This window comes from Ursus maritimus, unplaced genomic scaffold (assembly GCF_017311325.1).
Source record: "Ursus maritimus isolate PB19 unplaced genomic scaffold, ASM1731132v1 scaffold_11, whole genome shotgun sequence".
NCBI lineage: Eukaryota > Metazoa > Chordata > Mammalia > Carnivora > Ursidae > Ursus > Ursus maritimus.
In genome coordinates, this window is record NW_024423453.1 from 29984069 (window position 1) to 29998352 (window position 14284).

The 14284-nt window shown below is 34.5% G+C and overlaps 1 protein-coding gene across 2 annotated transcripts in view; it reads left to right on the forward strand.

The window, feature by feature from the left end:
- The window catches only part of NAA15 (N-alpha-acetyltransferase 15, NatA auxiliary subunit), an 80600-nt gene that overhangs the window by 24133 nt on the left and 42183 nt on the right, over positions 1-14284 (forward strand). For both annotated transcript variants that reach the window (XM_040626323.1, XM_040626322.1), the window contains exons 2-5: positions 7866-7950; positions 9893-9997; positions 12853-13010; positions 13820-13954. In XM_040626323.1, coding sequence (XP_040482257.1) covers positions 7866-7950; positions 9893-9997; positions 12853-13010; positions 13820-13954 — 483 coding nt within the window. The remainder of the gene's footprint in view (positions 1-7865; positions 7951-9892; positions 9998-12852; positions 13011-13819; positions 13955-14284) is intronic.

A 14284-nucleotide genomic window follows, 5' to 3' on the forward strand; every position in this document is an offset into this window, starting at 1 on the left:
ATGGGATTGGTTAAGGCATTAAGAATCTTGTCATGATGCCTTCCTTTTATATAGTTCTGCAGAATTAACTTTAGTGTTAGTGTTATGTGGGATTTTGAAAAATAACCAAATCTATTTTTTTTCATTTTGTACATCTCTTTTTGAATGGTTCAAAAAAGGACTTTTTATATATTTTATATTTGTTGTTACTTTTTCTATTAAACTAGAAATACTACTCTCTTGTTGTAGAAGTGGTGCTCTTTTAGGAGAAAAAGAGATTGGGATCCATTTCCTTAAGTACACACTGATTCTTGAGTTGAAGAAATGAGTTCTTAGCAGCTTTTTGGAGGAGTATGCCATTTTGAATTATTTTTACAGGTCACATTGACAGGAGATAATTGGTTTAATGACATTGAGTATAATTTTAATACGGAAGACTGCCAGATTTCATTAATTGAGAACATAATCATTAGGAATTGAAACTTAATTATTATTGGTCTGAAATGTGATAAAAAGCTAAGTAGTATAGTATTATCACATTCAAAGAAAGTGGAGTTTGTTTTTTAATTTTCTTTTGGTAAACTCAATTATTTGGGGTAATTATCCAATTAGTTAATTATTCTGTGTGTTCATTTTTCTCACCTTACTTTTGGCATTTTTATTGCCTATTTATTTGACTATAATAGTAAGTAAGAAATAAGGTGAGGGGTGCCTGGGTGGCTTAGTTGGTTAAGCCTCCAACTGTTGGTTTCAGCTCAGGTCAGGATCTCAGGGTCCTGAGATCCAGCCCTGAGTTGGGCTCTGCGCTCAGAGGGGAGTCTTCTTGAGATTTTGTCTCTTCCTCTGCCTGTCCCTCCTACCCCCCACGCACCTCTCTCTGTCTAAAATAAATACGTCTTTAAAAAATAAAACAAGGTGAGATAATGTTTGAATTTGATTAGAAGATCTGTTAAAAGATTATAGGCTTTAAAAAAATTTTTTTTAAAGATTTTATTTACTTATTTGACAGAGAGAGAGAGAGAAAGTGTGTGCACAGCAGAGGGAGCAAGAGAGGCAGAGGGAGTAGTAGACTCCCCTGCTGAGTAGGGAGCCTAACGCGGGGCTTGATCCCAGGACGGTCCTGGGATTATGACCTGAGCCAAAGGCAGGCGCTCAACAACTGAGCCATCCAGGTGCCCCAGCTTTTTAAATTTTTATTTATTTTTTAAGTAGGCTCCATTTCCAGCATGGCACTTGAAATTATGACTCTGAGATTGAGAGAGTCTCATGCTGTACTGATGGAGCCAGCAGGCACCCCAAAACTATAGGCTTTTTTTTTTTTTTTTTAAAGAGAGGGAGTATGAGTGGGGGTTCGGGAGCAGGGGAAAGAGGGAGAGAGGGAATATTAAGCAGGCTCCACACCCAGCACAGAGCCCAGCATGGGGCTCAATCTCAGGACCTTGAGATCATGACCTGAGCTGAAATTAAGAGTCAGATGTTTAACTGATTGAAATACCCAGTGCCCCCCCCAAAAAACTATAGCCTTTAATAACATTTATGTTAATAAAATTTAATGAAATTTCTGTATATGATGGAAAGAGCTCTCACCTGGGCCTCAGAAGGCCTAGGATGTCTAAATTTTGCCACTAACTAGGTAAATTGCTTGTTTTCTAAATCTTACTTGTACAATAAGCATTGAACCTTTTATTCTTAGTTTACAGGAGTATCATGAAGATTAAATGAGATGCTAGTGTGCAATCCCTTTGAAAAATGTGGTGCTGTAAACAATGTAATGTATTTCCAGTAAGACCAAGAAAAAAACAACTGGAATCCTGAGTATTTTAAGTTCACCTATACAAAATAAAGTCACATTATGCATGTCAAGTAAGAATATAAATGTCTGTGATTTTCATGTGCTTGTTATCAATTATATTTATACAGGTTCACATTTATACTATGGAACAGTAGACTGTTCTGTAGTTTTTGGGTTAGACCTTGTTAAATAATCAGAATGTTAATAGCAATTGCCTCTGTAATGGGATATAGCTTAATTCTTTCTTTCTTTCTTTCTTTCTTTCTTTCTTTCTTTCTTTCTTTCTTTCTTGGCATTATATTTCTTCTGTTAGAGGTTTTCTTTTTTCCTATTTTTTTTTTTTTCTGTGCTACACTACTCAACTGTAGTAGAAAGGTAGTTATAATGGCTAAGTGTAATGGCTCTGAATCCAGATTGCCTGGTTTAAATCTTTTTTTTCATCACCTGGTAGCTGTGTGACCTTGACCAAATTATATAATTTCCATGGACCTCAGATATCTCATCTAAAACGAGGATAAAAAGAATACTTACTTCATACCATTGTTGAGATTAAACGAGTTTTCCCTGTAAAGCATTTAGCACAGTACCTGACATTCACTAAATGCTCAATAAGTATTAGCTGTTAGTATTGTTTTACATGTTTTTTCCTGGCAAGATATCTCTAGGATTTAAAGACTCTTTCTGATACTCAGCAAGGTACTTAAGACTATATAACTAGTTTGTTGTCCGAAGTTAGGGTTTAAAACCAGAGCTATTTGATTCCATAGGTAGCTTTTCACTATTTGACTAATTCCTTGAAGTAAATTTTTCCATTCATAATGTTACTAGTATGTAAAAATTACCTACAAATACAATGCTAGGATTATGTCATAGTGGTCACACTTTATATGATTTGTTTACTTTAGCAGAGAAGACCTACACTCCATTTGTACCATATTTATTGTATTGGCTTTGGTAAATTTAAGCCTTAGGTATCAAAGCAATTTTTAATCCAAAGTAAGTTAAAAGAGATACTAAGTTTTTGCTGACTTACTACTGTTAGTTCAGGTAGGTTATTAATTTTAGGTATTTTTTTTGGTTTCATGTATTTTTTTTGTAATCTCAGTTATTAATATTTTTTTTTCTGTCTTTCAGTGAATATATGTTTTTATTTCTGTTTATTTTGATGTAATTAAGCACCTCTAATGTGTTTATGGGCTGTTAGTATAACCTCTTTTGGGTTCAATTTTTTCAAGACCCCTCCCCAATTATTTTTTAAATTTTTTTAAAAGATTTATTTGCAAGAGAGAGAGAGAGTGCACAGAGGGAAAGGGAGAAGCAGACTCCCTGCTGAGCAGAGAGCACGATGCAGGCCTGATCCCAGGACCTGAGATAATGACCTGAGCCAAAGGCAGATGCTTAACCAACTGAGCCACCCAGGCACTCCTCCTTGCCTAATTTTTTTAATGACCTGTCTTTTTGATATTGACTTATAGAAGTTTTTTATATATTCTAGATGTAGGATCTTTGTTGGGCATTGCATGTCTTCTCTGGCTTGCCTTTTTTTTTTTTTTTTTTAAAGATTTTATTTATTTATTTGAGAGAGAGATAACATGAACAGGTGGAGAGGCACTTGGAGAGGGAGAGACAGATTCCTGCACTGACAGGGAGCCCAATGAGGGGCTTAATCCCAGGACCCTGGGATCATGACCTGAGCCAAAGGCAGATGCTTAACCAACTGAGCCACCCACCTGCCCCTGGCTTGCCTTTTTTTAATATTATCTTAAACATTTAAACTTTCCTGCTTAAGGAATAAGGGAGCTTATCAACCCAACATATAATGAAGATATTTTAAAATGGTTTTTTGGGAAGCTTTATTGTTTCACCTTTTTCATTTAGATTTGTGATGCTTTTGGAATTTTTCTTTTGTAAAGAAGGGTTGTTGTTTGGCCTCATGAAGTTTCACCCTACATATTTAAAACTTAGTACTCAACAATCTTTAGCAACAGATGCATGGGGACTCTGCTAATTTATTTTTCCATCTTTTTTCTCTATACTTCTATACTTTTTCTATACTTCAGTTTGTGTAGTTTCTATTGTCTGTGTTTCTATGTCTTCCGTTTCACTGATTTTTTCTTCTACAGTGTCAATACCTTTAATCTGATGACATTTTTTGTATATATTGTATTTTTCACCTCTAGAAGCACTATTTGGTTCTTTTTTATATGTTGTTTCTCTTTTCACATGTTTATTTTCCTTAAACTCTTGAGCATCTAGTTGTCTTGATATTTTGACCTCATTATTTCATCATTTCTCTAGTTCTCCTGGTTGTGGATCATGTTTTCTTGCCTCTTAGGTTATCTAATAATATCTTATTGGATGGTGGGTATTTATGAATTTTACATTGTTTTATGTGACTTAACTGTCTTTAAAGAGTGTTGGACTTTGTTAATAGCAGACAGTGAAGGTACTTGTATATCAGCCTAGGCCTTTGTTTAGATTGGGTCTAGAGTACACTTACTCTAGGGCTAGTTTTTGTCTTCTTCTGAGTAGACCTTTTTTGCAGTATTTACTCAATTCTGCAGGTGTTAATTGAAGACTTCATTCTGGCTATTTGGAATTCTCAGTACCATGTGAAAATTCTTGAACTTACTGCTTCCTGGTCATTCTTTTTTGGCCTCATGAAGTTTCCCTCTACATTTTCAAGACTTAGCACTCATAGTTTTCAGCAACCAATGCATTTGGACCCCCTGCAGATTTTTAAATTTCTTTCTCTGAATAGTTCCATCAGCATTTGCTTTATCATGTGGTTGGCCTCATTGAACTTCATTCAGTCTTTGTCTCTTCAATTCTCTGTGGACTGTTGTGCTCTGTGAGATCCTTCTCCCTGTACTATGATCTATAAAGTAGGGGCATTTCTAAGTCTGTCATTTTTTCCCCACCTCTCACGGTTCACAGCCCTGTGCTCCCTATTGTCCAATGTCTGACAATAGTTATTTCATATGTTTTGTCTATTTTTGTTGTTTACAGTAAGTAGAAGGGCAAGTTCAACTTTATTTATTCCATCATGGCCAAAAGTGGAAGTTCCTTTACTGTATTTTAAAGAAATAAATTTTCAGAGGTGCACTTGGGTGGCTCAGTCAGTTAAACATACCACTTTTGATCAGTTCTTGATCTCAAGCCCCATGTTGAGCTCCACACCAGGCATGAAGCCTACTTAGATACAAATAAAAAAAAAGTTTTCAGAAAGCTAATTGAGGATTTTAAGAACAATGCCCTTAAATTGTTCTTTGTATGTATATAGTTCCTGGAAAACATTGACACATACAGAGTGTCCCTCTTAACTAGTGTTTACATCATAGCTATACATAATTATTATAAGAAAAATATACTATAGTTAGGCTTTCTGCTGCGTAAATAGGAATATGAAATTTAATTACTTTGTTATGTTTCTTTGACTACATATGGTTAATGATAGCCCTAAGTTACTGCTGCTGCTTTCCCTTCCCTCTTATCCCCCAGATAACTGCCTGCCAAGTGTATAGTTGATTGTGGGGAAGGGAGGCAGGGAATTAGGAAGCTTTTGTAGAGAAATTGGGACTATTGTTACCTACTAGAGGATGGAAGTATGAGTGAAAGAAAGCACCAAAGATAAATAGTTTTGTTTTGTTTTGTTTTCCTTCACATCTGGTTGGGTGAGTTGAGGGGAAAGCATCTACTGAGATGATGAAGACTTGGTGCAGAACATTCTGGGGGAGGCAGATATTCAGTTGTGTTTGGGATACAATAAGTTTGATATGAGAAGCAGCAAAGTAGAGATGATGAGTACGTAGTTGGTTATAGAACAGTTCTGTAGTTGGCTCTAGCATTGAGCTTAAGCAGTTGATGTCTTTGATGCCAAATGTAAAATTTTATGTTTTCATTGTTTTGTTTCTATACATTTTTTTCTGCGGTGATTTTGTCATTTTTTTCATTAAGCCTCCCTCCCAGATTTTGAAAATACTGTTTCAAAAGTTGTGAGCAAAATTTGCTTAAATTTATGACAGTGAATTCTGGCATAGATTATTATATGTTCTAGATGTAGGCTTATTTCTGTAACAAATAGAATGGTTTAAAAATTAATTATTGGGGCACCTGGATGGCTCAGTCCGTTAGGCATCTGACTCTTGATTTTGGCTCAGGTCTTGTTCTCAGTGTGGTAAGTGAGTTCAAGCCTTGCATTGGGGTATGCTGGGCATGGAGCCTACTTAAAAAAAAATTAAAAAATAATTATTATTAGTGAAACCACACATTGATACCTGAAAGTCAAATAGCACTAGAATATTTATGATGAAAAAATATGTCCCCTTCACCCCTACCCCCTCACCCTCCACCTTCCCACTTCAGAATCACGCACTCTCTTAGCCATATTCTTTGGTATTTCCTTTCTTGTTGCTTAATAATATACCACTATTTTTTGGTGCATGACTTTGAGACATTTGTTGACTTCTGGTTATGGAAAAAAAGGACTTAGAAGTTCATCATTCACATATTTGTCCACTTTCCTTTTCCTCATCACCCTGTCATAGTTGTATCACAACATTTTGACAAACCAGCACTGAATATTTACATTTTTATAATTATGCATGTATTTTTCACTGTTAAGGTAAATATTACACTAATACCATACTTTCTGTCTTACACAAGCCTTTATTTCTCCTAGAGATAATACTTGTCTCATTCAGTTGCCTGGTTTTCTGTAGAGCTATTGCTCGTTTTTCCCAAATGTGTCTGAATTTCTGTCATTTGCTCATAAATAATAATTTCCGTATTATGAAATATATTAGTTCCATTTTTGCCCTTACTGGAAACCTATTCCATGGTGGCCTTTGGCTTCCTTTTTTATTTTGAAGTGGTTGTTCTCTAGATCTTTTTTCTGCATTAGATTTATTTACCAAGTGCCATATTGTCTTTTTTGGTTTGTTTTGATTCTTTTAATAGCTTCATAAGGAAAAGTGCATAGAGATAAATTTTTAGCTTTCTGAGAAGTCTCTAAGTCTCATTTTCACATACTTGATTGATAATTTGGCTGGGTATAGAATTCTAGGTTGAAACTTGATTTCATTTTGAATTTTTTTTTTTTAAGATTTTATTTATTTGACAGAGAGAGACAGCCAGCGAGAGAAGGAACACAAGCAGGGGGAGTGGGAGAGGAAGAAGCAGGCTCCCAGTGGAGGAGCCCAATGTGGGGCTCGATCCCGGAACGCTGGGATCACGCCCTGAGCCAAAGGCAGACGCTCAACGACTGCACCACCCAGGCACCCCTCACTTTGAATTTTGAACTGTGTATAGATGTTTTCTGGTTTTTAGCAGTATTCCATTATTACTTTGGAATAAAAGTTCAGTGACGTTCAAATTACAGATCCCTTTATGTGCCTTTCCCCCCCCCCTGGAAGTTTTTAAGGACCTTTTCTTTTTTTTTTTCTTTTTTAAAGATTTTATTTATTTATTTGACAGAGATAGAGACAGCCAGCGAGAGAGGGAACACAAGCAGGGGGAGTGGGAGAGGAAGAAGCAGGCTCATAGCAGAGGAGCCTGATGTGGGGCTCGATCCCATAATGCTGGGAACATGCCCTGAGCCCAAGGCAGACGCTTAACTGCTGTGCCACCCAGGTGCCCCTAAGGACCTTTTCTTTATTTTCAAGGCTTTGAAGTTTCATTATGATGTGCCATGGTAAAGATCTTTTTTTTCCTTCTTCATTATTTTGCATGTAGTTTTTTGTCCCTGTGGCTTGAGAGACTTCTTTCCTTCAGTAAGAAGAAAATATTATTTAAAAATATAATTTCCATACCTTTATTTTCTCTCAGTTTTCATTTTCTATAACACTTGCTGGACATTTTAGGAGTGAGCTGATGATTTCTTATTTTTCCTAATCTATAGTCTGTCTCTTTGTCTTGCTTTTACTTTTTGTATTTGAATCTTCTGTATTTTTTATTGGAATTTTAATGGGATTTAGGAGAATATGGACATAATATTTGATCATTCCGTTGTATTTAGCAATCAAAATTTTAGGATTGAATTTAAAATTGTTTGCATTTCTTGCTAAACTCGATTTTTTCTTTTTTGTTTTGACAGAGATGTTATGAACATAAACAGTATCGAAATGGGTTGAAATTTTGTAAACAAATCCTCTCTAATCCCAAATTTGCAGAGCATGGAGGTAAGTATAAATACCATATACTTGTCTGTATAAGTAAATAAGCTGCTAACTTGTCTGGCTTCACTTATTTCGGTTCTGTTACTCTCAGATGCCCTGTTTTTCAGAGAGAATGGACCTTCTTTGACTGTTGCGTGAAGCTCTTTTAATACTGTAATTTGAATTTCATGTCAAGAAAACTGTAACACTTTCTACTTGATTTCTGGTTTATTCCTGTTTTGAAGATTAGTGCTGTAGGAAAGGCAGAGGAGATTAGTGGGGACGGATTGTTTAAATTTAATAAATAAACTCATTTAAGATATTAGAAAATTTTGCTTTAGAACTCTGTTGAGCTGCAAAAATTTGATTTCTTACATTAAGCTTATTCAGAAAGTGCCTATTTGGTCCTTAGCTTATGAGCTAGCATCTTTTTATTCAACATTGTATCTTAGTTTTTCAAGACAGTCATGTTTAAGACTTGATCCGTATCATGTAATGTTCTGAAAATTTACATAGCTTTTGCTTATGTGAGGGTAGAAGATTGGACAGTGAGATGTTGGTAGGGTAAAAGGAGAGTGTGTGGCTAAACTTGTGAAGACGCATAGGAAAACTAAGCTTTTGCAAGTCTGATTTGTGCAGTTAGGAGACATGGCTCTTCAGTAATTAATTTGATAATCGCTTAGTATCGAAGAAGAGGGAGAGAGCAATAGTTCTCTTTTGGCTCTCTTTACTCCTACATATTTTTACTATAATAATAACATTGGAGGTGGAAAGCAGGGGACATAAAACCACCTAAATTTATCTCTCTTTTTTTTTTTCCTTGTTAAAAAATATTTTTTTTGTTAGGTGCATGGTATGTTGTAGGAAGTGCCATAATTTAATTGAAAGTATTTTAATGGTACATAAAGTGATGGTTTGTTTTCGACTCACTGGCAGTACAGAGTTTCATTAATTAAGGCACTTTAAGATGTTTGGTAAAACTTGCGTGAATAGATTTTACCTATTTGACAACAAAGAACTGTTTTACATGGTATAGTACCTTGCAAGTTTGGCTACTTGCCAAATATATTTTGTTAGCTTCCTTTTCCTTTAAAGTTATATATGATTTATAATGATTTGTACATGATTTTTTCCCCTCTCTTTTCTGTTTCTTTATCTGTATTTTTCTAATAAATGTTGATTTTTTTCCTCAGGGTAATACCTTTCTTTAATCCTTGCTTTTTATTATTAATTTTTCTATAAATTATAAATTTTAGCCCTAAAAGTTAAGTAAATCATAATGAATATTTTTTATTCCTGTGTGCTTTGTAACATGCACATTATAAAATTAGAAATCTTTTTTCTTTTCCTTTTCTGAGAACTTAGTATTTCCCTGAACTCTGTTAATCTTTTGATTGTGAATGACAGATACCTGACATTTTCTTTGTTGTGTGTTTGGTAATAATCCCAAAGAATCTTTTAAAAATTTATGAAAATCAGAAATGTTAGACAATTTATTTGGATGGTTTAACCATTGAACAGTGAATTTAATCTTAATGTAACTGGGGTTCACAGAAATAAAGTCTGTTTTAAGGTAAAGTTTTCCGTATTTTAAAGGGGGATTTTAAGGATTGATTATTAGAGGTGAATTTCCTTGAAGAACAGTAGTAGAGTCACTGTATCTTGTTAGCACATGAATTACCAGATATTCATGCACTTTTGTATCTTTTTATTTAGAAAAAAAAAATTCTGGGATGCCTAGACTATAGAAATGTGTGTTTCCTTGGTTTGTCAAATTTTAAAATATTTTAATTCTGTAGAAGTCCGAAAGTTTTCCAGATAATCTTCTTGAAAGTTTAAATTCTTAGAATAATGTGACATTTGTTTTTGAGATTATGATTACTTTTTTGTTAGCTGTTTTTAATGTTTAATTACTTTCTTTTTTCTTCCTTTTCTTTCTCTTCCCCCCCTCCTTTTTTAAAAATAGAAACCCTGGCTATGAAAGGATTAACATTGAACTGTTTGGGGAAAAAGGAAGAAGCTTATGAATTGGTTCGTAGAGGTTTGAGAAATGACTTGAAGAGTCATGTGTGTATCCTTTTTCAGATATGTTTAAGGATTGGATTGGGGTGTCTTAAGCTAAGACAGCAATTTGGGAGTCAGAAGTCTTAGATTCCTCTTACTGTGTAACTCCAGGGTTATAAATTGAATAACAGCTGTCTTCATGGAACATTTTTATGTACTTACCCTGTTCTAACATTACTTCTGTTCAGATAAATTGGACTTTGCCTTTTAAAATACCGTGGTCCCACCTTATCCGCAGTTTCACTTTCTGCAGTTTCAGTTACCCGAGGTCAACTTCAGTTTGGAAGCACGATCCTGACGCATTGTCAGGTCAGTAGTGGTATTACACTACATCACAGTGCCTGAGTCATTCACCTCACTTCATCTCATCACGTAGGCATTTTATCACCTCACATCACAAGGAAAAAGGGTGAGTACAGTATAATAAAATAGTTAAGAGAAAGAGAGACCACGTTCATATAACTTTTATTGCAGCGTATTATAGTTCTATTTTGTTATTACTTATTGTTGATAATCTCTTACCATGCCTAATTTGTAAATTAAACTTTATTGTAGGTTTGTGTATATAGGAAAAAACATAGTTATATATAGGTTTCAGGCAGTTGTTGGGAGTCTCGAAACCTATCCTTCACAGATAGGGGGATACTATATTTATGAAAGCCCTTCCCTCGATTACAAATAAAGAAGCACCCGGCAGATTTCATCATCATTATAAATTTAGAAAAAAATATACAATAGGAATAATAGGCAAATAGTATACTGACAAAGAACACAAGCTCTGGAGTATGCTTCCCTTAGGTTTGAATTTCACCTCTTCTTTTTGTGATCTTAGGACTTAGTTTCCTAGTGTATGAAATGACGATAACCATACCCATCTCACTGTGGTGTTGTGAGGATTTAACGATGAGGTGTCGTAGATGTTTAACATAGTTTCTGATAGTGCCAAGGTACTGTACCAGATAAATTTTAAGAGTCAGGTGAAGTTAGGAGCAAATACAAATGTCTGAAGGAAGATAGAGAAAAAAATATGGGTTGCTCTTTTTTAAACCGTTTTTAAACAAATATTTCTTATTTTGTGAGCTGACACAATTTTTAGTGCTGAGACACTTTGAATTTCAGGTGTTTACCAGACCTCTGGCATACTACAGATGAAGAAAAGTTAGGGATTTTGCTGTCGAGGAATTTACAGTCTGGTGAAGGAAGGTACTTAGTGGATGCATATACAGAAACGTGTTTGAGTATTACATAAAGCATTACAGCTTGTTCAGAAACTATCACTAATCTAGTGAAGCAGAATTGAGTTGGGAGTAAGTAGAAACGCTAGAGTAATCAAAGGACTAATTAGTAAGACTGTTGTAGATACCTTTTCATCATTTTTAATGATTGCATAGTGTTCTGTAAGTATTTACTTATGATTTATTTGTGTTCCTCTTGATGGACATATGTTTCTTTAAATTTTTAGCATTGTTAAACTCCTTAAGTATAGATTTTTAGGGGATGAAGTTTAGAGGCAGTTAAAAGATAGTTGCAGTGCTCATGAGAGGTGATGAAGTCCTGGTAATGGGGGCCAGATTATGAAGGGTAGTGTGTCTTAGGCTTTTAAAAACGTGTACCAGCCAAATGAGAAGACTGTGTTAAACTTTACTTTGTCATTTTAGTATGAAAGCAAGGATTTTTCAAATAAAATTTATGGTATTCAATAATGTATTTTCAGATTAACGTGTGCCATCCTGGGCATTATGTATTTAACTGACTCTGTTGAGGAGCCCTGACATTCATAGATTGAAAAGTTTATATCTGATCTGAGAGAGAAACACTACAAGTTTCTGGAAAGGGAAGTGAATTATTTTCTTTTGATTTTACGTATTTTTTTTTTTTAAGAAAGGTTACTCGGAAAGAATAAAAGCAGAGAGACTGTGAAGGTAGGAGGATGGGTGACTGTGCAGTACTCAAGATCTAAAGTGAAAAGGACTTGTATTAGGGGAGTGGGATTATTTATGTATTTTCCCCCCATTATAGCGTTTTTTTACAACAACTATAGTTTACTTCTCTGTGCTCTTACTAGACTTCAGATTTTTTGGATGCAGGAAACAATCCATTTTGGTCACCTACACCCTGATTATTAAGATATTTTAATAATTGCTAAATGAATTTTTATCTTATATGTGTTTTTCATCTTCTATGTATTGACTTTTAGGGACTTGTACTGCACTAAGCATTCTACACTAAGAATCTTGTTAGCTAAAGAAAATGTACATGATGTAAAATAATTATATGTTAAGTATATACTCATTCCCTCTTTTTTTCTTTTAAAAGTAAAGATAATTCCAGGGGCACCTGAGTGGCTCAGTCGGTTATGTATCCGACTCTTGATTTTGGCTCAGGTCTTGATCTCAGGGTCCTGAGACCCAGACCAGTGTTGCGGAGCCTGCTTGGGATTCTCCCTTTCCCTCTGTGCACTGTGCCCCACCCCCACCCCCAACTCATGTGCACTTGCATGTTGTCTCTCAATAAATAGATAGATAATTCGTAATATTTATTGAGCATTTATTTTGTACCGATCTTTTCCATTTACTTATGCAACTATGCTGTATAGACTTTCTATTTACATTTTATAATTGAGGAAACATATAAGACCAAGTAACTTACCAAGGTGACAGCTAATAAGACAGGTGAGACCCATTTTCTCTGGCTTAAAAAGCTGTGTTGTTTTCCAGTGTGTTAAACGTCTATCTTTATATTCTCTCCTTTTTTTAAAGCTTATAACTTTATAAATAGCTGTAGTTTTCTGAGTTTCTTGAGGAATGTTATTGGAATATTATTTCTTGACTTGTAGGTTGTGTCCTTAACAAAATCCTTTAGGTTGGCATGTTTATGGCCTTCTCCAGAGGTCAGACAAGAAATATGATGAAGCCATTAAGTGTTATAGGAATGCGTTAAAATGGGATAAAGACAATCTTCAAATCTTAAGGGACCTTTCTTTACTACAGATTCAAATGAGAGATCTTGAGGGTTACAGGGTAAGTAAAATAGCCAATTTTTTTATTCTAAGGGAAAAGTAGTATTAAAATATTTAAAACTTTTTTGAGTACTTACTAAAAACAAAATTTTCCATTCTTAAACAGAATTTAATTGAATCTTATTCATCTCCTCCTAGTAGTGATTGCGTATATGTTATGACTGGACTAATCAGATTTTTAAAATAAATTATTTTACTCTGAGGCAGAATTGGATTACTTTGTAGAATGGAGTTAATTCAGTGAAAATTAGCATTGAAGTTCCTCGAATAGACAATGTCTTTGTCTGCTATTAACATGTAAATACAACCTTTAGTTCTCACATTTTTCTGGAAAGCGTATTTGTTCTTCTTTTGACCTCCATTGTGACAATTCTTTGTACCTATCTTTTAACCCTTAAATTAGTCTATTAATTCAGATCTATAGAGTCCATGTAGTACCTCCTCAGTTGTTTTCTGTAGATCTTAACTCAGTAGTTGGGCCCTGTATTTTTAAAAAAGTTTTTCTTTTGTACTCTTTTCCATCCTGTCTCTCCTTTTTTTTTTTTAAAGTAGTTCAGGAAGTAATAAAGCATATCTGGTCTTAAGTTTTAAAAAAGTTACAATATTATTTTGGAGGCTTCATTGTACTTCTTACCAAATATTGTTTTGCTCCTATAAAGCTACGCAATATGGATGTCTGAAGCTATGTTCTATTATTATTCCCAGTATTATGTTGCAAATTGCTCATCATTGTTGGGTTAATTAATATGATCTTTTTAGGAGCATTTGCTTTCACCGTAAACCTAAGAAAGTTTTTTTTTCCCTTGAAAGGAAACGAGGTATCAATTACTTCAGCTTCGCCCTGCACAAAGAGCATCATGGATTGGTTATGCTATTGCTTACCACTTATTAGAAGATTATGAAATGGCAGCAAAGATTTTAGAAGAATTTAGGAAAACACAACAGGTAACAACCAGGAGCCAGACCTAGTAAACTGGGTCTAATTCTAAGTGTAATGATGAGAAAGAAGTGTATATAGACTTACAAACTTTTTATTTTGAAATAGTTCCAAACTTGAAGAAAAATTGCAAGGAACTCCATTAGGAGTTCAGTCACATTAACTGATTGTTCATACTTGACACATTACTTTACAAGTTCTGTTATCTATTTATCTTTTTAAATTTTTTTCCTGAAACATTTGAGAGTAGTGCAGACACCATGATCTTCTCTTAAATCTGTCAGTGTAATATTTTCTAAGACTAGCTCTATAGTTATTAACTCTATACACAGTACAAT